This window comes from Delphinapterus leucas, chromosome 9 (assembly GCF_059928025.1).
Source record: "Delphinapterus leucas isolate spDelLeu-1000000601 "Yukka" chromosome 9, BTC_Dleu_Yukka2, whole genome shotgun sequence".
In the NCBI taxonomy this organism is placed as follows: Eukaryota; Metazoa; Chordata; class Mammalia; order Artiodactyla; family Monodontidae; genus Delphinapterus; species Delphinapterus leucas.
Genome location: NC_143137.1, coordinates 15,109,369 through 15,129,016, shown reverse-complemented (window position 1 = coordinate 15,129,016; position 19,648 = coordinate 15,109,369). Strand labels below are relative to the sequence as shown.

General features: G+C 39.9%; 1 protein-coding gene across 5 annotated transcripts in view; it reads left to right on the top strand.

The window, feature by feature from the left end:
- The first annotated feature begins 1,506 nt into the window (after nt 1–1,506).
- Nucleotides 1,507–19,648, top strand: part of TRIM24 (tripartite motif containing 24) — a 114,262-nt gene continuing 96,120 nt past the window's right edge. For all 5 annotated transcript variants that reach the window (XM_089917349.1, XM_022580186.3, XM_022580180.2 and 2 more), the window contains exon 1: nt 1,507–2,169. In XM_089917349.1, the coding sequence (XP_089773475.1) occupies nt 1,806–2,169 (364 nt within the window). In that variant the 5' untranslated portion in view covers nt 1,507–1,805. The remainder of the gene's footprint in view (nt 2,170–19,648) is intronic.

The following is a 19,648-nucleotide window of genomic DNA, read 5'->3' as shown; positions in this document are numbered from 1 at the left end:
ATTGCTGGAGCACAAAGTAGTGGGAGTTTCAGCTTGAGAGGTGTATGGGGATGAAATTTGGAGGGATAACAGGTGGGATAAGAAAATTGTTGCGCTAAAGCTGTTCCTGGACCATCCACATCACAATCAGGAGATGCTGCTAAAATTGAATATGGGGAGGGGTCCAAGGATCAGAGTCTAAGTAAATTTGCCAGGTGATTCTTACGCAAACTAAGGTTTAAGAAACTATTACTATACAAAATAAATAGCCCTTGAATGTCATTAAGAAGGAAAACTTCACTCTGGAGGCCTATGGAAATTGGATTTAAGGATCTGTTTGGGAAAGAGGCTGCTAGGAGAGGAATAATTTGCGAAAGGTAAGATCTCGAGGGAGAGCTAGGATGCCTGGAGTTTGCCCTTTGCCCTTTTTTTTTTTTTTTTTTTTGCGGTACGTGGGCCTCTCACTGTTGCGGCCTCTCCCGTTGCGGAGCACAGGCTCCGGATGCGCAGGCCCAGCGGCCGTGGCTCAGGGGCCCAGCCGCTCCGCGGCAGGTGGGATCTTCCCGGACCGGGGCACGAACCCGTGTCCCCTACATCGGCAGGCGGACTCTCAACCACTGCGCCACCAGGGAAGCCCCCTTTGGCCATTTTTAGAGTGAAAATATGTGTAACTTCTGATATAAGTGTGGGGTGGGGTTGGGGGGATGAAAAAGAATATTTTAGAATTATTTGGCTATCAGTATTGACATTTGTTTCTATTTCTTGTAATGATGCCATGTTTATGCAATAAAACACTTTCAAACAATCTTTATATATTAACTCCTTGGAAAATAAACCATTTTTATTCACTTAAAAAGCAAATCACTGACTTTAAAAATTAATTTCACCTTTTTCATTGGGGAAACCCTTTAAAAATTCCCGACTTGCAAGAGAACCTCCCCTCTTACTCTTCATGCTCGCAATTCATCATAGAGATGAGTAAATTCAGGTGGCAAAATCCATGCCTCCTCCACAACATCTTTTCTACACATTTTCCCGTTTTTCAAAATTCTTTCCTTTGCTTTTCACTCTCTCCACTTCGTCATCCTTCTACCCTCCCACCATATTTATTCCTCCTACAGGACCCCTGTCTGCAGTAGTAAAATGAGTTTTTCGTAGCAGTTACTTAATTTACAATGTCGGGCCGACACAGTGAAGCCCCGCCCCATAGGAGGAGCTAACACAGACGGACCGAATTAGGTGGTCGATCGTTAACAAATGAACCCTTAATCTTTTTAGAGGAGCTAAACACACACAAAGGCCCAATCAGAGGCCGCGGTTCCAGGAGCTCGGTGGGCGGGGCTAGGCAAGCTACCTCCCACCTCCCAGCCTCTCGCAACGGCCGTCCGAGCCTCGCGGGCTTCCGCACGCCCCGCCCCCCGACCAGGCGCGGCGGCTATTGGGCGGCGCACTCCTTGCAGTCGCCTCGGTTGCTGGGAGAGGGAGGGAGGGGGCGGGGCCTGAGGTGGGTCCCGTGGCCCGAGAGAAAGGCCGGGAGGCGAGGGCGGGCTGGGCGGATTTGACGAGAGCCGCGGCGGTTGGCGAAGCGGACGGGGCGCAGCCTCTCCGGTGCGAAGAGCAGTCCCCACTGACAGATCCCCTTCTTCCGGCCGCGCCACCCGGGAGGCGGATCCCCGGGGCCTGAGGAGGCTTCCTTGGCCCTGGACTCCCTCCCTCTCCTACGAGTCACCCGGGCGGCCTGGGAGAAGGAGGAGAAGGAAGTCGTCGGGGGCGGCGGCGGGCAGAGAACCCGCTCCTCTTTTCCCGGCGGCGGCGGGGGCAGGACAATGGAGGTGGCTGTAGAGAAGGCGGCGACGGCGGCCGCGGCGGCTTCGGCGGCGGCCGCCGGGGGGCCCTCGGCTCCGCCGAGCGGGGAGAACGAGGCCGAGAGTCGGCAGGGCCCCGACTCGGAGCGCGGAGGCGAGGCGGCCCGGCTCAACCTGTTGGACACTTGCGCCGTGTGCCACCAGAACATCCAGAGCCGGGCGCCCAAGCTGCTTCCCTGCCTGCACTCCTTCTGCCAGCGCTGCCTGCCCGCGCCCCAGCGCTACCTCATGCTGCCCGCCCCCATGCTGGGCTCGGCCGAGACCCCGCCGCCCGTCCCCGCCCCCGGCTCGCCGGTCAGCGGCTCCTCGCCGTTCGCTACCCAAGGTGAGAGGCGGGTGCGGATGCGGTAGGGGGTGGAGAGCCTGGGCAGGCCGGCGCCCTGGAGCGGCGCAGCGACCCGCTGTCATGTCGCCGCCGCCCGGGGTGCGCGGCGGGGGAGGGGCGAGGAGGGTCTGTGCTGCCGGCGGTGACATGGAGGGCCCGCGCGTTGTGCGGCGTACCGCGCGCCCCGCGAGCAACTTCCACGGCGCTGTAGACTTGGCCGCGCTGCTGCTGCTGCTCCCCAGCATTCTCCCCCTGGGTGCATGGCCCATGCGACCCGCACTTTTGAAAACCTCTGTTGGAGTCTGCTGTAGTATCTCGGGCCCTTTGACGACTGCATCTAGTTAACCGCTGCCCTCTGCCTCCCCAAAGCTTTGTCCAGGTCCATGTGATCCTAATCATCTCGTATGTACCCATGTTATTTGAGCTGGAGAGGGGGAGGGAGGGATAAAGATGAAGTGATGGTGACTTTCTTTGATGATTGATTACAGATCGGATGCCGTCTATTTTTTGTCTTGCATGTTTTGGGTTATTTACCTTAATGAGCCCCCAGTTCTCTCCTCTCCGATGGGGACAAAGGAACTAAGAGACGGTGTTTTGTTGTCCTTCCCTTTCGGAGATTTTATTTTGAGACAGTAAATGGTAAAGAGAAAGAGAACAAAGTGATTTGGGGTGCCGCATTTTCTTGTATTTTGTGGACAGCAGCTGGAAATGTTGAAGTTACTGTTCTCTTTGTGGTGTTTGTTACTGTATAATGAGACTTTTGACAGGTAGTTCCCATTGTGGTGTTTGTTACTGTATAATGAGACTTTTGACAGGTAGTTCCCATTGCTAACGTTAACAGGTTTGAAACACTTAAAGTAAGCACAGTAAATTGTTTCTAGTAGAATAATTGAGGTTTTAAATGTTCATATTGCAAATATTTGAGCACCTCCGTTTAAAAAATACAAAGTGGAAACAATTCGTTTTTAATATATACTGCCTTTTTTTTAAAGGGACTAGTTGATTTAATTAGAGAGAAAATGCAGATTAAACAGTTGAGCTAGGTCAAAGAACATATGAAATTGATGCTTTTAAATAGGTTGTAGTGTTAGATTCTTGATTTAATTATATGTTAGGAACAGTGCCTAGTTGAGAGAGACAGTTTTCCGTCGGTTTCTCTGTCTCTGCAGGTCTTACCAGGGGAGGTACTGACTGCCCTTTGTTTCTGTTTTTAAAGGATGTTTGTATAAGGAAGAGCCTTGGAAGGTAGAGATAGTGTCTTCCACCAGAGCAAAGAATAGCCATGCATGTGGTGCAGTATAATAAAGATAGATGTCACCTTCTGGAGTGAAAGGCAGGCATGCTTATTGCCCATCATAAAAGATGAGGGTTCCCTAGGCTTAGGTTTCCTCTTCTGCAACACAACCCATTGCTGTGCAAGCATCAGCTGCCCCTCTTCACCTTGCCAGGTGGGAACCGGGCCTCTGGAAACCAGTGCAAAAATGTTGACACTTTGGCTTATATTATTACTGGAAGTAACAAACTGCCCTTTGTATCTGACCCACAAGTCTCCTGTCTTCAACCAGCATCCGTGGAAGCTACTTTGTTAGCTTACAAGTAGGGTAAAATCTCGGATCCTTCACGCTGATTTGCTCTGCCATGGCCCACCTGTTGGAAAGTTAGTACAGGTGAAACTTAAATTTTAGTTCTTAATTTTTAGACACGTTTAAGGGTTTCTTTTATTTATATTTTAAATGATCAAATGGGCCAGTAGCTAATTTGGAACTAAATTTTGCATAATTCTAGAATTAAGATGTATTGTGTGCCAGGCCATGACATTTAGATCTGAATGAATGAGAACGTGGGTAATAAAAGCTCTGATCCTCAACTCTGAGGCAAGTTTGCAATTATATAGAGTTCTCAAAATGTTCCAGTCTCCAAATATTTTTTACCTTTGTGTTTGTATTGTAAGCAAGAGTTCAGGAAAGCATTTAAATTGGAAGATAATGTTTTTGTTTTTATACTAAGAAAGAAGAAGTCTTTGTTAAATGATACTTTCACATACACCTCTAAAAAATAGTTAGGGCTATCTTCAATAAATTAAAAATACTATCCTGAGTCTTAATAACTTGAATATTTTCTCCCTTCCTCTCTCCTTGCAAACTTATTTTAATACTAGTTGTAACAAAAGTTTAGGCAATATATTTCAGAACTACACTTGACCCTTGAACAACACAGTTTGAACTGCAAGGGTGCACTTATACACAGGTTTTTTTCAATAGCAAATACTAGAGTAGTACAAGATTTGCGGTGGGTTGAATCCAAGGATGCGGAACTGGTGATAGGGAGGGCCGACTGTAAGTTATATTCGAAATTTCAGCTGCGGAAGGGTCAGCACTCCTAACCCCAAACTTGTTCAAGGATCAACTGTAAATAAATAGGGTTCATTTGATTATCTCTGTTCTTCATTCTCCTAATGAACTTGTGGGTGCAGGCATCATAGGTCAAACTACAGTACCTTCAGGAGCTAAGCAAGTAATTGAGATGGAGAACTGTGAGCCTGGGGTAAAATAATAGGGAATGGTGGGGAGTGAAAGGAAAGGGGAGCAAACTGTACTTAGCTGCAGCAGATTGTCCTGTGATAGCGCAGGGCCAGGGTTGGAGGATATTTTATTTATTTATTTTTTAACGAGAAGTCTGGAGTCTGGATTTTATGTCATGTTTTTCTAGTATTAGATATTGGCAAGTAATTAAAAACGCACACGCACACATGCACACACACACACACAATATAGACCTCGTTCTGTAAGCCAAACAAAACAAGTTTTGTTGAAGCCACATGTGTTGCAATTATACTCTTTTAGATTTAGATAGGGGTTTTCAAATTTTAGCTCTACTAGAATCACCTGGTATGCTTGTTGAGAATCTAGATTTCTAGGCCTCTCACCCCAGAGAGCCCAGTATGTCATAGTTTTAGAGTTCTAGAGTATAATCATAAACCCTAGTTTTTTGGGGGGTTTTTTGAGTTTTTTTTTAGCTCAAGCTGTATTATATTCCAAAGTACAGTTGATCAAAGAGGATTCTTTAGAAAATTAAAAATTCAAGGTGTAGTGTTCTCCACAGTATCAGACCTAGTTTCCCTTTCTGTTAAGTACTGTTTGCTGCTCCCTTTGTTATATCCTAAATGAACTTTATAGAAAGCAAGTCTTTTCTAACACGTATTTTTTACAAAAATCAACATAATGGTTTGACTATTTTAAAGAAGAAACAAAGCTAATTTATAGCAACAAACATATAATTTGTAAATGCTTCGACACAATTACACTAGCCACCAAGCCTCCATTGAGAACATTGGTTCAAACTTTTGTAAGGCTACCAGTTGGAAGGAATGAGGGTGAGTGACCACAAGCTAAAGTTGGTTTACTACCTCAGTCCCGACTTTCATTTTCTTAGTATGCGGTAATGTCCAGGAAAGAGGGAAGAGCTTAGAAAACATTTTCTTTAGGTACATATTGGTACATGAAGTCAGGAGACAAACTGATCTTGGAGAAATGTTACAACATTGTGCAGTATTTTGTAGTGTGGATGTACTGTTCAGCCAAAGAGTAGCAAGCTCTAAGAGCTATTTTTAAAGAATACTGAGAGCACAGTTTTGAAAGGGGTCAAGGGAGAGTAAAATATGAGTCCATCAGTCCTCTTTATTAACTGGCAGTCTGTAAGATACAACTATCAATTCTGGGAGCTGATTTCTTTTGGTTCTTGGAGAAAGGTATTAATCACGTTTCGAGTACAATATATAATGACACAGGATTTAAGATTTAAGATCTGTATACAATATTCACCTGTTGATGGAAGTTACTATTGATTTCAGTTTGGGGTTGTTATGAATAAAACAGTTATAAATATTTGTAGACAAGTCGTTATGTCAATATGTTTTCATTTCCTTGGGTAAATACTTAGAATTGGAATTCCTTGTTTGTGTCATAAGTGTATGTTTACCCTGGTGTACCATTTTGCATTCCCTCCAGCAGTGTATGAGAGTTCGCGTTAATGTCCTCACTAATTTGGGTGGTGTTAGTCTTTAATTTTAGCCGTTCTAACATGTTTGAAGAGGTATCTCATGATTTTAATTTTCATTTCCCCGATGAATAATAATGGGCATCTTTTCCTGTGCTTATTGGCTATTCTTACTTATTTTTCAGTTTAAGGCTTTTGTAGATTTTTAAAACTAGGTGATTTGGCCTGTTACTGAAAAGTAAAAATTCTTTATATATGTCCAGTTTCCTGGCGCTTGTCTACATACATATATTGCAGGTATTTTCTTCCACTCCTTTTGCTTGCTTGTTCATCTTCTTTTTTTCTTTTTTGTTTTTTTGCTGCACCATGCGGCATGTGGGATCCTAGTTCCCCGACCAGGGATCATACCTGCGCCCCCTGCATTGGAAGCGTGGAGTCTTTAACCACTGGGCCATCAGGGAAGTCCCTCATTTTCTTTTTCTTTTTTTTTTAACTTTCTATTTTATTTCGGAGTATAGTCAGTTAACAGTGTGATAGTTTCAGGTGCACAGCAAAGGGACTCAGCCATACATATGCACGTATCCATTCTCCCCCAAACTCCCCTCCCATCCAGGCTGCCACATAACGTTGATAAGAGTTCCCTGTGCTGTACAGTAGGTCCTTGTTGGTTATCCATTTTAAATATAGCAGTGTGTACATGTCCATCCTAAACTCCCTGACTATACCTTCTTATTGATGGTGTCTTTTGAAAAGCTGAAGTTTTAAATTTTATCTAGTTTATAATTTCTTTTTCTTTTATGGTTAGTGATTTTCGTGTTCTAACAATTCTGTGCCTACTCCAAGTTTTCTTAGATTTTTCTCCTGTCTTTTCTTTCAGTACTTTTATAGTTTTAGCTTTTATATTTAGATCTGTAATATATTTTGGGTAATTTTTGTGCTAGTTAAGGGTTGAGGTTTATGTTTTTAACCGTATGTTAAAGCACCATTTTTTGAAAAGAGTACTTTCCCCATTATATTACTTTCGGCATTTTTGTAAAAAGTCAGTTGAACATATATGTATGGTTCTGTTTCTCTACTCTCTATTCTATTCTGTTGATCTATTCGTTCAGTACTAATAATGTTTTTTTTAATTTAGCTTTTTAAGCAGATTTTGAAATTGGACAATTTTGTTCTTTTTCAAAATTGTTTTGGCCCTTTAAAGTCATTGCATTTCTTTACAAGTTTTTAGAATCGAATTATCAATTTCTACACAAAAGTCTGCTATGATTTTGATTGGAATTGCATTGAATCTAGATATCAATTTGGGGAGAATGATCTTAATGATATTGACTGTTCCTATCCATGAACATGTTTTATTTCCCATTTATTTAGATCTTTAATTTCAGTACTCTTATAGTGGTCTTGGGCAATTTTTGTGAAGTTTATTCTAAAATATTTTATGATAATGTTCTTTAACAATATTCAAATTGGTGTTTTAAAATTTTTCATTTCCAATTACTTGTTGCTAATATATTGAAATACAATTGGCTTTTGTATATTGATTGTATGCTACTCTCTTGCTAAATTCAATTATTAAATCTAGTGGTTTTTTGTAGATTCCTTAGGAATTTCTACATAGACTATCATGTTACTTGCAGGTAGTTGTTTCTTTTCATCCTTTATAATTTATGACATTTTCTTCCCTTATTGCACTAGCTAGGACTTCTGGTAGCATATTGAATAGAAGTTTAATTTCAATATTAAATGAGAGATGACATCCTTTTTCTTATTCCTGATCTTAGGGGTAAAACATTCAGTCATTCACCACTAATATGTTAGCTTGTTTGTTTTTTATAAATGCCCATTATCAAAATTAAGAGGTTCCCTTCTATTCCAAGTGTACTGAAGGTTTTTTTTTTTATCATGAATGAATGATAAATTTTGGTCAAATGCATTTTCTGTATCTATTAAAATGATCATATGGTTTTTCTCTTTTTTTTTCTGTTGCTGTGGTGAATTACATTGATTTTCAGATGTTAAACCAGTCTTGAATTCTTGGTGTATACCCCACTTGGTCACGATGTATTATCCTTTCTGTGTACTTCTGGATTTGAATTGCTAACACTTTAAGGGGTTTGGGGGTGTTTTTTTTTTTTTCTTCATGGGGAACATTGGTGATATGGTTTTCTTGCGGTTTTTTTTGTTTGTTTGTTTTTGTTTTGTTTTGTGGTACGCAGGCCTCTCACTGTTGTGGCCTCTCCCGTTGCGGAGCACAGGGTCCAGATGCGCAGGCTCAGCGGCCATGGCTCACGGGCCTAGCCGCTCCGCGGCATGTGGGATCTTCCTGGACCGGGGCACGAACCTGTATCCCCTGTATCGGCAGGCGGACTCTCAACCACTGCGCCACCAGGGAAAACCTTTCCTTGTGTTTTTATCTGATTTTGGTATCAAGGTAATACCTCAAAATGTGGTGTGAGGTGTTCCCTCCATCTCTATTTTCTGAAAGAGTTTTTGTAAAATTGCTATGAATGCTTCCTTAAATACTTGACAGAATTCACCAGTGAATCCACCTGGACTTGGAGTTTTCTTTACGGGGAACGTTTTGATTAGGAATTCAGTGTCTTTAATAGAGATAGGGCTCTCAGATTTTTTGTTTCTTCTCAAATCCATTTTGGTAAATTGTTTGAAGAAAATTATATGATTCAGCTAGTTTGTACATTTACTGGCATGAGTTTGTTCACAGTATTCCCTTATCCTTTTAGTGTTTTCAGGAGTTGAATGATATCCCCTCTTTTGTTTCTATATGTAATTCATATTTATTCTTTTTCTTGGTTACTATTACTAAGGGCTTATCAACTAACTTTTGGCTTTGTTAATTTTATTTATTGTCTCTGCTGTAAAGGTACAGTTTTTTCTCTAAGCATGTGTTAGCCACCTCAAACAAATTTTGTGTTGTGTTTTTATTAACATTCCATTAAAAATTTTTTTAATTTCTCTTGTGATTTCTTCTATGACCAATGGGTTGCTTAGAAGTGTGTTAATTTATAGGCATATGGGGGATTTTCTAGATAGCTTATTTCATTGTAGTAAAAAAATGCTCTGTAGGGTTTAAATCTTTTGAAGTTTATTGAGACATTTTATATTCTAGCATATCATCTATTTTGGTGAATGTGCACTTAAAGAATTTAAATTCTACAGTTGTTGGGAGTAGTGTTCTGTAAATGTCAGTTATGTCAAGTTGGTTGATAGTGTTGTTAAAAAAATTATATTTTTATTGTTTTTGTTGCTAGGTTTGGTTTTTTGTTTTAAAGCTACATATTTTAAATTTATTTATTTATTTTAGGCAGCATTGGGTCTTTGTTGCTGCGCGCAGCCTTTCTCTAGTTGCAGCGAGCAGGGGCCACTCTTCATTGTGGTGCGTGGCTTCTCATTGCAGTGGCTTGTTGCAGAGCACGGGCTCTAGGCGCATGGGTTTCAGTAGCTGCGGCACACAGGCTCAGTAGTTGTGGTTCACGGGCTCTAGAGCGCAGGCTCAGTAGTTGTGGCGCATGGGCTTAGTTGCTCTGCGGCATGTGGGATCTTCCCGGACCAGCACTTGAACCCATGTCCCCTGCATTGGCAGGCAGATTCTTAACCACTGCACCACCAGGGAAGTCCCTTTGTTGTTGTTTTTGTCTGCTTGTTCTATCAGTTATAGAAAGAAGAATGTTTAAATCTTCAATCATGATTGCTGATTTCTCTCTTTATTCCTTTAATCCAGTTAGTTTCTGCTATAAGTATTTTGAAGCTTTGTCTTACTGATGAATTGTCTGCCCTTTTTAACACTACGAAATGTTCTTCTCTATCATTCATACTACTGTTTCATGACCTATGCATTGTCTTATATTAATATAGCTACCAGTTTTCTTACCTTTGTGTTTAAATTGTTTATTTTTCCATCCTTTTATTTTTAACCTTTATATTTAAAGTGTATCTCTTATAGATAGTGTATGGTTGTGTCTTGCTTTTTTATCCAAGTTGTAAAATTTTGCTTTTAATTGTTTAATTCATTTATATTTTAAGTAGTTTATTAGTATGGTCCAATTTAAGATTACCATCTTTTTATTTATTTTCTTTTTGTTCCTGCTGGGCCTCTAGTATCTTTGCCCCTCTCTCAATCCCTTAGCAGCTGCTCTCTGGTAGACTTCTGGCAAGTCTCACTCTGCACATGAGTGGTAGCCTTCAGCCAAGAATTTGGAGAAACCCTACATAGACTACTGGCACCCTTCCTCTGTGCAGTTCCCTTCTCTCCAGTGCTTATCTGTTTCACAGCCCCAAATTTCCCCTGGCTCCTAAGCTGTGTTCTGCTGAGCCTCTAGTTCCCTGTACCATGGTCAAGATATAGTTCCCAGGCAGACAATCAAGATATTGTAGGGGCTCACTTCCTGAGTTTATTCTTCCCAGTTACATATAGTTATTCATGTCAGGCAAGCTTGTCTTGGTACTAGTTACTCTGTCCTGGTGAAAAGTTGATGTCCGAAGACCATTTTTTAATCACATTGCACTTTTTTCATATACTCAAATGTGGGTAATCAGCAAACTTTGGTTCTTAGAGCCTTAGATTTGTCCCTTTAATTTTTCTTAGAGACCGCACCAATTTAAACTATCACCTAGATGCACACATCTCTTGTGTCTTCCTGTTACCTTGACCCCTTTCTCAAATTTTATGTGCATTTTCAAGTATGCACTAGACCAGTAGTCTCTAAAATAGGATGTGTGCTGCATTATGAAATAAAATTCTAGTGAGGTGAGGGAAAACATTAGAACTTATTTGCATAAATTAAGCTGGAAAGTACTTGATGTGTAGATTGTTGTGGTCACATGAATAAGCATGTTAACTGGCTACATTGCACATATTATACACAAAGTATCCTGAGGGAGGAGTCAGGGCTGCTGCAAGTCCAAAAGTTACCTTTGTGTGAGTTAGAAATAAGTGTGGCGTATGTAGCCCCAGGGAATACATGGTTTAGCAAATGGAACGAGAATAATCCTCATTTGCCCTCTAAAATTAGGCAGTCCCTTGTGCTGTATCTGAATGGGCCTCCCCTCACCTACCCACCAAGTTTAATTGTGCTTAGAGCCCTGGCAGATTGGGACCTAGAACTAGGAATAAATCTTCTCATAAAAGAAAAAAACAAAAACAAAACTATACACAGCTGCCCTGGAGGTGATGGGATTTCTCTACTGCAGACCCCGTTGTGTTTTTTTTTCTCCCACAAATGGTAACACAATTTGGATAAGTAAGTTTATGGATTTTCACATCTGTTTTTAACTAAAATGACTGTCAAAAGACTGAAGATCATGGTAGGCCATTACCAGGACCCTAAAGTTAGGGTCTAATCTCCATTCCTAGAGAAGTTCCATATGGATGCCACTCAAAAAAGCCCCTCGGTTTCAACAGTCTGGAAAGTCCCTAAATTATAAGATGTAGGGCACATGTGCAATAGCCATAAAAAATGATCCCCCCCACATATCTATGGTCAATTAATATTCCACAAAAGAGTCAAGAATATACAGTGGAGAAAAAGTCTCTTCAATAATTGGTGCTGGGAAAACTGTACAGCTACATGTAAAAAAATGAAATTAGAACATTCTCTAATGTCATATACAAAAATAAACCCAAAATGGATTAAAGACCTAAACATAAGACTGGATACTATAAAACTCCTAGAGGAAAACATAGGCAGAACACTCTGACATAAATCGTAGCAGTATTTTTTGGATCTGTCTGCTAGAGTAATGGAAAAAAAGCAAAAATAAACAAATGGGATCTAATTAAACTTAAAAGCTTTTGCACAGCAAACGAAACCATAAACAAAATGAAAAGACGACCTACAGAATGGGAGAAAATATTTGCAAATGATGTGACCAACAAGGGATTAATTTCCAGAATACACAAACAGCTCATACAGCTCAATATCAAAAAAACAAACAACCTGATCAAAAAATAGGCAGAAGATCTAAATAGACATTTCTCCAAAGAAGACATACAGATGGCCAACAGGCACACGAAAAGATACTCAACATAACTAATTGTCAGAGAAATGCAAATCAAAACCACCATGAGGAATCACCTCACACTGGTCAGAATGGCCATCATCAAAGAGTCTACAAATAATAAATGCTGGAGAGGGTGTGGAGAAAAGGGAACCCTCTTACACTGTTGGTGGGAATGTAAATTGGTACAGCCACTATAGAGAACAGTATGGAGGTTCCTTAGAAAACTAAAAATAGAGTTTTACCATATCCAGCAGTCCCACTCCTGGGCATATATCTGGAAAAGACGAAAACTCTTAATTTGAAAAGATACATGCACCCCAATGTTCATAGCAGCACTATTTACAATAGCCAAGACATGGAAGCAACCTAAGTGTCCATTGACAGATGACTGGATGAAGAAGATGTAGTACGTATATACAATGGAATATTACTCAACCATAAAAAAGAATGAAATAATGCCATTTGCAGCAACATGGATGGACCTAGAGATTATCATACTAAGTCAGTCAGAGAAAGACAAATACCATATATCACTGATGTGTGGAATCTAAAAAATGATACAAATGAACTTATTTACAAAACAGAAATAGACTCACAGACATAGAAAACAAACTTATGGTTACCAAAGGGGGAAAAGGTGGGGGGATAAATTAAGAGTTTGGGATTAACACATACACACTACTATATGTAAACTAGATAAACAACAGTGTCCTACTGTATAGCACAAGGAACTATACTCAGTATCGTGTAATAACCTATAATGGAAAAGAATCTGAAAAAGAACATATATATATATTTTATATATATATATAAAACACTGAATCACTTCGGTGTATACCTGAAACTAACACAACATTGCAAATCAACTATACTTCATTCAATTTAAAAAATTATAAATTCTTTAAAAAAAAAAGTGATCCCAATTCTAATTAAAAGCATAGAGATAGTTCCATTTAAGTCTGTAATCAAGGTTGGGTACTGTTGGCTTGGTTCTTACCCAGTTTAGGAAAATACAGAAAAGTGAGCCCAGAGAAATCAGGGCTGCTCATATTTAATGACTTTTTCAGTGTTTTGTAGGGGGATAGATACTTGCATTCTTGATACCTGAATATGCAGTCAATGGTGGGTTAGCAGGCAAGGAGATCCATGTTCTATAGAAAGCTTGTAACCGTTGCTGCCTCATTTTGTGTTTAATTTTATCAGGTGTATGGAGTTGATGGAGTTGTGATTTTTCCCACCAGGCTTAAATTACTTGAATCTTTGAAGTCTCGTAATTCAGCTGTGATAAAGATAATGCTAATTTTGCAAGCATAGCAGCATAAAATGGCAGAACTGATCCTTCATAGGCTCTTCATCAGTCTTATTGTGAAGTTGACAGCAATGATTAACTAGGTCTAACAAGAATTGGGCCTAAAAGTTTCAAAATTAATAAGAAGACTCTTTGAAATTGATTGACATCCTCTATGTTAATGAACTGTGCCATAAGTGTATATCACATCTTGGACCATTAGCCAGTAACGGTATGAAGCTTTCATGATTAGCAATACATTTAAAAGCATTTATTTCATTCTTTAAAAATATATTTATGTGATTTACTATGTACAAGATACACTAGTACTTTAGCATATGTACATAATAAATATATACATAGGGTGCATGTTCAAATATTTGTGTTTAAAACAACACGTGAACATATAAATATCAGCTGAATTGCCTCAGTGTTTTTGCATGTTTATCTAGTCTTTAAAAACATTTTTCAAATTCTCTTCTTTGAAGTTGCAAAACAACCCTATTCCTCAAAGAACCACCAGAAGATCTTTGATTATGGATAAATAGTTTCCCTGGGATCTCTTGACTACATGTATCAGCATTAAGCATAACCAGGAAGAGAGCCTAAAGCACATGAGATTCTTAGTGTCTGTCTGTCTCTGTACTGGTATATGTTGATTTACGTTTCTTCCTGTCCTCATCAATCTTCTAGACTTGCTGTTCAAGTTCTCCCACTTCTCTGACCCTTCCTTTTTGGTCTCCTTGTTGTCTTCCCTCTGTTTCCTTCCCTTGTACTCTTGGAAAGTAGAATGTAGAGATCACCTAGGACAAACCTTTAGGAATTTTTTTTTTTTTTTGGCTGCATTGGGTCTTTGTTGCTGCGTGCAGGCTTTCTCTAGTTGCGGCGAGCGGGGGCTACTCTTCGTTGCCGTGCATGGGCTTCTCATTGCAGTGGCTTCTCTTGTTGAGCACGGGCTCTAGGCACGCGGGCCACAACTATTTTGGTAGAGAGATAGAAGGGAAAACCATATTGGGGTGGGTGGGAGGTAAAGAGATATAGATGGAAAAGTTTACCAACTCTGTTAAAAAAACAAAAAAGTTTACTTCTGAAGGGAGGGAGGAAAGGGATAAGGCAGTACCTGGGGAGAAAAAAATAGGAGTTGAGGAATATTTCTTGTTTATTTTTTTGTGAATAGGAAAGGCTTAAGCATGTTTATTTATTTTATATATATATATATATATATATATATTTTTTTTTTTTTTGGTACGCGGGCCCCTTACTGCTGTGGCCCCTCCCGCCGTGGAGCACAGGCTCCGGACACGCAGGCCCAGCGGCCACGGCCCACGGGCTCAGCCGCTCCGCGGCACGGGGGATCCTCCCGGACCGGGACACGAACCCGTGTCCCCCGCATCGGCAGGCGGACTCCCAGCCACTGCGCCACCAGGGAAGCCCTATTTATACAATTTTTAAAGGTCACTCTCCATTTACAGTTATTACAAAATATTGGCTATATTCCCTGTATTGTACAATACATCCTTGTAATACTATCTTACACCCAGTAGTTTGTACCTCCCACTTCCCTATCCCTATATTGTCCCCCACCCCAAGTGGTAACTACTAGTTTGTTCTCTGTATCTGTGAGTCTGCTTCTTTTTTGTTTTTTCACTAGTTTGTTGTATTTTTTTAGATTCCACATATAAGTGATATCATACAGTATTTGTCTTTCTCTGTCTGACTTATTTCACTTAGCATAATGCCTTCCAAGTCCATCCATGATGCTGCCAGTGGCAAAATTTTGTCCTTTTTTATGGCTGACTAGTATTCCAGTGTGTGTGTGTGTGTGTGTGTGTGTGTGTGTACACACACACACACACCACATCTTCTTTATCTGTTCATCTGTTGAAGGGCACTTAGGTTGTTTCTGTATCTTGGCGATTATAAATAATGCTGCTATAAACATTGGGGTGCATATATCTTTTTGAATTAGTGTTTTTGTTTTTTTCAGATATATACCCAGGAGTGGAATTGCTGGATCATATAGTAGATCTGTTTTGGGATCCAGTCAAGTGAGCTATTGAATATACAAAAGAAGAGATTTGTGAGTGTGTGAGCTTCTGAGAAGACAGGGTAGGATTGATCCAAGGCATCGTGGAGAGATTAGTGACTGGATAGGAGAAGAAATGTTTTCTTCATTGTGAACAGGACAGAAGGCAAGGAAAGGCATAAATATAGAAGGTTTCTCTGTGTGTGCTCAAAGTGGGTGGCATTTCCCAGTAAAACGTAGTATGATTATAGATCATGTTTGCTGCTAGAGATCAGAATTTATAGTGATACCTGTATGCCTTCTCTGAAGCAGCAGAGTGTTTCAGGGTAGTGCTACTCAACGTGTGGTCCACAAACTGTTAACATGAGTCTGAAATGAAGCAAAGAGTTTGCCACAGGAAAGTCTGGGGGAGCTAGGACAGCCTGGTGCCTGAGGTTCTTGGAAATATTCAGTGAAAAGAACAGAGCCCCATGCTGAGAAGAAACTGCTGCAAATAAACACAAGTTGACTAGGATAGGAATTTAGGGGTTAAGAAGAGAGAAGGTTCAGATACATGTGGGAAGGGGGACCAGAGGAGGCAGATTTCAGAAAATATTAGAGAAGTGGTTACACTAAGGTACCATAGGTTTGAATACTTTGTGGTAAAAATGTAAGAGGAAACCTTAGAACTCTGAATCTAGGAAACAACCTCTACATAGGAAACTTCTCTTATAAATACAGGAAAATCCCTTGTTATGAATTATGGAATCTACTGTGGTTTTACACCATTCAAAGATATTACATAAGAAAAAAGGACAATAGCCCTCAATAATAGATCTAAAGAAATTGAGATAGCATTGTACCTAGGTCTTAAAGTAGGGATATAATGAAACCTATTTCTACAAATAAAACAGTATGTTATGTAAAAACAACATAAACCATAATTACAAAAGTTTAGAAATGAGTTGGCTGTGCTATAGGATGTCATGAAAAGAAAAACTGACAGTTAAGGAATGAAATTAGAAGTGTTTCAGAAATGAAAATAAACCAGAAAGTTCTTGAATGAATAGACACTCTAGAAACTACCATAAAAGAAGTAAAGGATGGGGGCTTCCTTGGTGGCGCAGTGGTTAAGAACTGCCAATGCAGGGGACATGGGTTCAAGTCCTGGTCTGGGAAGATCCCACATGCCGTGGAGCAACTAAGCCCGTGCGCCACAACTACTGAGCCTGCGCTCTAGAGCTCGTGTGCCATGACTACTGAGCCTGCGTGCCGCAACTACTGAAGTCTGTGTGCCTAGAGCCCGTGCTCCGCAACAAGAGAAGCCACCGCCATGAGAAGCCCAGCACCGCAACGAAAAGTAGCCCCCGCTCACCTCAACCGGAGAAAGCCCACACACAGCAACGAACACCCAACACAGCCAAAAATAAAAAGTAAAAGTAAATAAATTTTTTTTAAGAAGTAAAGGATGGAGGGCTTCCCTGGTGGCGCAGTGGTTGAGAGTCCGCCTGCCGATGCAGGGGACACGGGTTCGTGCCCCGGTCTGGGAAGATCCCATATGCCACGGAGCGGCTGGGCCCGTGAGCCATGGCCGCTGAGCCTGTGCGTCCGGAGCCTCTGCTCCGCAACGGCAGAGGCCACAACAGTGAGAGGCCCGCGTACCGAAATTAAAAAAAAAAAAAAAAAAAGTAAAGGATGGAAAAAGACAGATGAAAACAAATCAAACAAGTAGAGAAGGAGATCAAAGAAATTCATAGAGAAAGTGACAAGATCTTATATTCACATACCCATAAATAAATGGATGTTTATAGTATGAAGAGTACTAAAACAACAGAACAGAAAAAAATTACAATCTGAGAAAATGTTGAAAGGATGATAAACATCTGTATTAAAAGGTCTTACCATGTGCCTAGGAAAATTGAAACAGAACAGGCACCACTGAAACGTGTTCTAGGGCTTTAAAGAAAAAGAAAACACTTTGGACAGCTATACAAAACGACTACATCACTTATAATGGAAAGAATGTCAGATTATCATTAGACTCCAACATCAGCATTAGAGTCCAGAAGACCGTGGAGTAAAGATTTTAAGATTTTCACAGAAAGAAAATGTGAGTTGAGACTGTATCCAACCAACTGATTTTCAAGCATAAAGACCACGTTTAAGAACTTAGCAAGTATTTTTCTTATGTACCCTTACTAAGGATACCAGATTTTGCTATATTTTCTTTAAATTTCTCATGTTAGTATACTTAGTTGTTTTTTTCTGACCCATATGAGTAAATTGTAAATATCATGACCCTTCAGCCCTGAACATGTCAATGTGTCTCTGAAGAATAGAGATTCTCTTCTTAAAAGTGTTTTTAAGCTTTATTGAGATAAGATTAAACATACAGTAAGCCTCACGTATTTAAAATATACAAGTTGATGAGTTTTGACATATGCAAAGATAATCTTGTATGTAAGCACAGTATAGTTACCAAATTTAGGAAGTTTGACAATGATACAACACTATTATCTAATACGTAATACATATTCAGATTTTGCCAATAGTCCCAATATTGCCTTTCAACAACAAAAAAAACCCAGTTGTGGGGTTTTTTTGTTTGTTTTTGTTTTTGGATGGAGGGGATGTTGTGAGGATCCAAGATACAGATTGCCAGCACGTTCCATAGAATACATTTGTGGACGAGTTCCAAAGACTGGATCTCCAGCAAATCCCTCTGGTGCAGCACCAAAGTGCAAGCCTTCACTGTGCCTTCTCCACCAAAGTCTAATATCAGCCCTGGAGGGAAAATACTTCCTTGGGCATTCTGTCTCAGCCTTAGAGGTAGTGGCTATTATGCCATATCGTATCATATCATGTCTGATATTATACCTGTATTCTTTAGAGTTCTCTCTACGTCTTACTGACCAGTTTTGTTAACCCAGTTCCTTCATGTGGTTAACATATTTATATTAAACTTCTTTTTTCAAACTCAATGTATGGTTTCTCTCTCCTTATTGTAACCAGACTGAAGCAGCATTTTGGGCATAAATGATGTGTCCTTTTCAGTGCTTTACATTAGGAAACCATGATCTCATTCTGTCCCATTATTATTGGTGTTGGCTTTGATCACTTGTTTAAGGGGGTGAATGCCAGATTTCTCCACCCTAAAGATGTCTTTTCTCCCCTTTGTAATTAATATGTAACATCCCGTGAGGTACTTTGGGGTCTGTGTGAATATTCTGTTCCCACAAACTTTTTTGATGGGCATCCACTGCTGATTCATGCTTTCATCAGTTATTACTCTGATGTTGCAAAATGGTGATTTTTATATCATTCCATGCTTATCAGTTGATAATTTACTGTTTCAGTGACATTTTCCTTTTCCATTTATTTATCTATCATTATAGGCTTATGAAATTTTTTATTTAATATGTAATAATCCATTTCTTTAATTTTTCATTTTGATAATCAGATTGTTCCCATTTGGGTAGTACAAATCCTTCAAGTTGACATCTTGTCCTTTGACACACCCCTGTTGATTTTTGAACACTTCTTACTTTCTGGCAAAACAGAGAGTTTCTAGATTCATCTCATGTTGTTTGTATACCAGCCTTAGTTGTTTCTTCAAGTATCCCCAATTTCTTATTTTGATAAAGTCCAATTTATCTTATTTTAATTTTTCTTTTGTGCTGTATCTAAGAAATCTCTACCTAACACAAATGTTTTCTCCCTGAAGATTCATAATTTTAAGTTTTACTTTTAGGTCAATGATCTATTTTCAGTTAATTTTTATATGTGGTATAAAGCATGGATCCAAGTTCATTTTACATGTGGATATTTTAATTTTTCCACCACTGCTGCTGAGAAAGCTATTCTTTTTGTACCGCACTGCCTTTGTCAAGTGTCAATTTAATTGTCCAGGTATGTCTGGATTTCTGGCCTCTCTGTTCTGTTCCATTGATCTATTTGTCTTTATGCCAATACCATGCTGTTGAGTCTGTATATTAATGTCTTATGCCAAGAAAACAACAGGGAAGATGTTCTGCAGGGAATTCTTATGTCTAACTGTAGAACTGAATTTAATAAGCGGGAGAAAGGGTGAGAAAGTAGTATGTACTTGTTATATGCTGTGACAATGTAGATATATTACAGTTATTCAAGAACTTAAGGAATATAGTTCACAT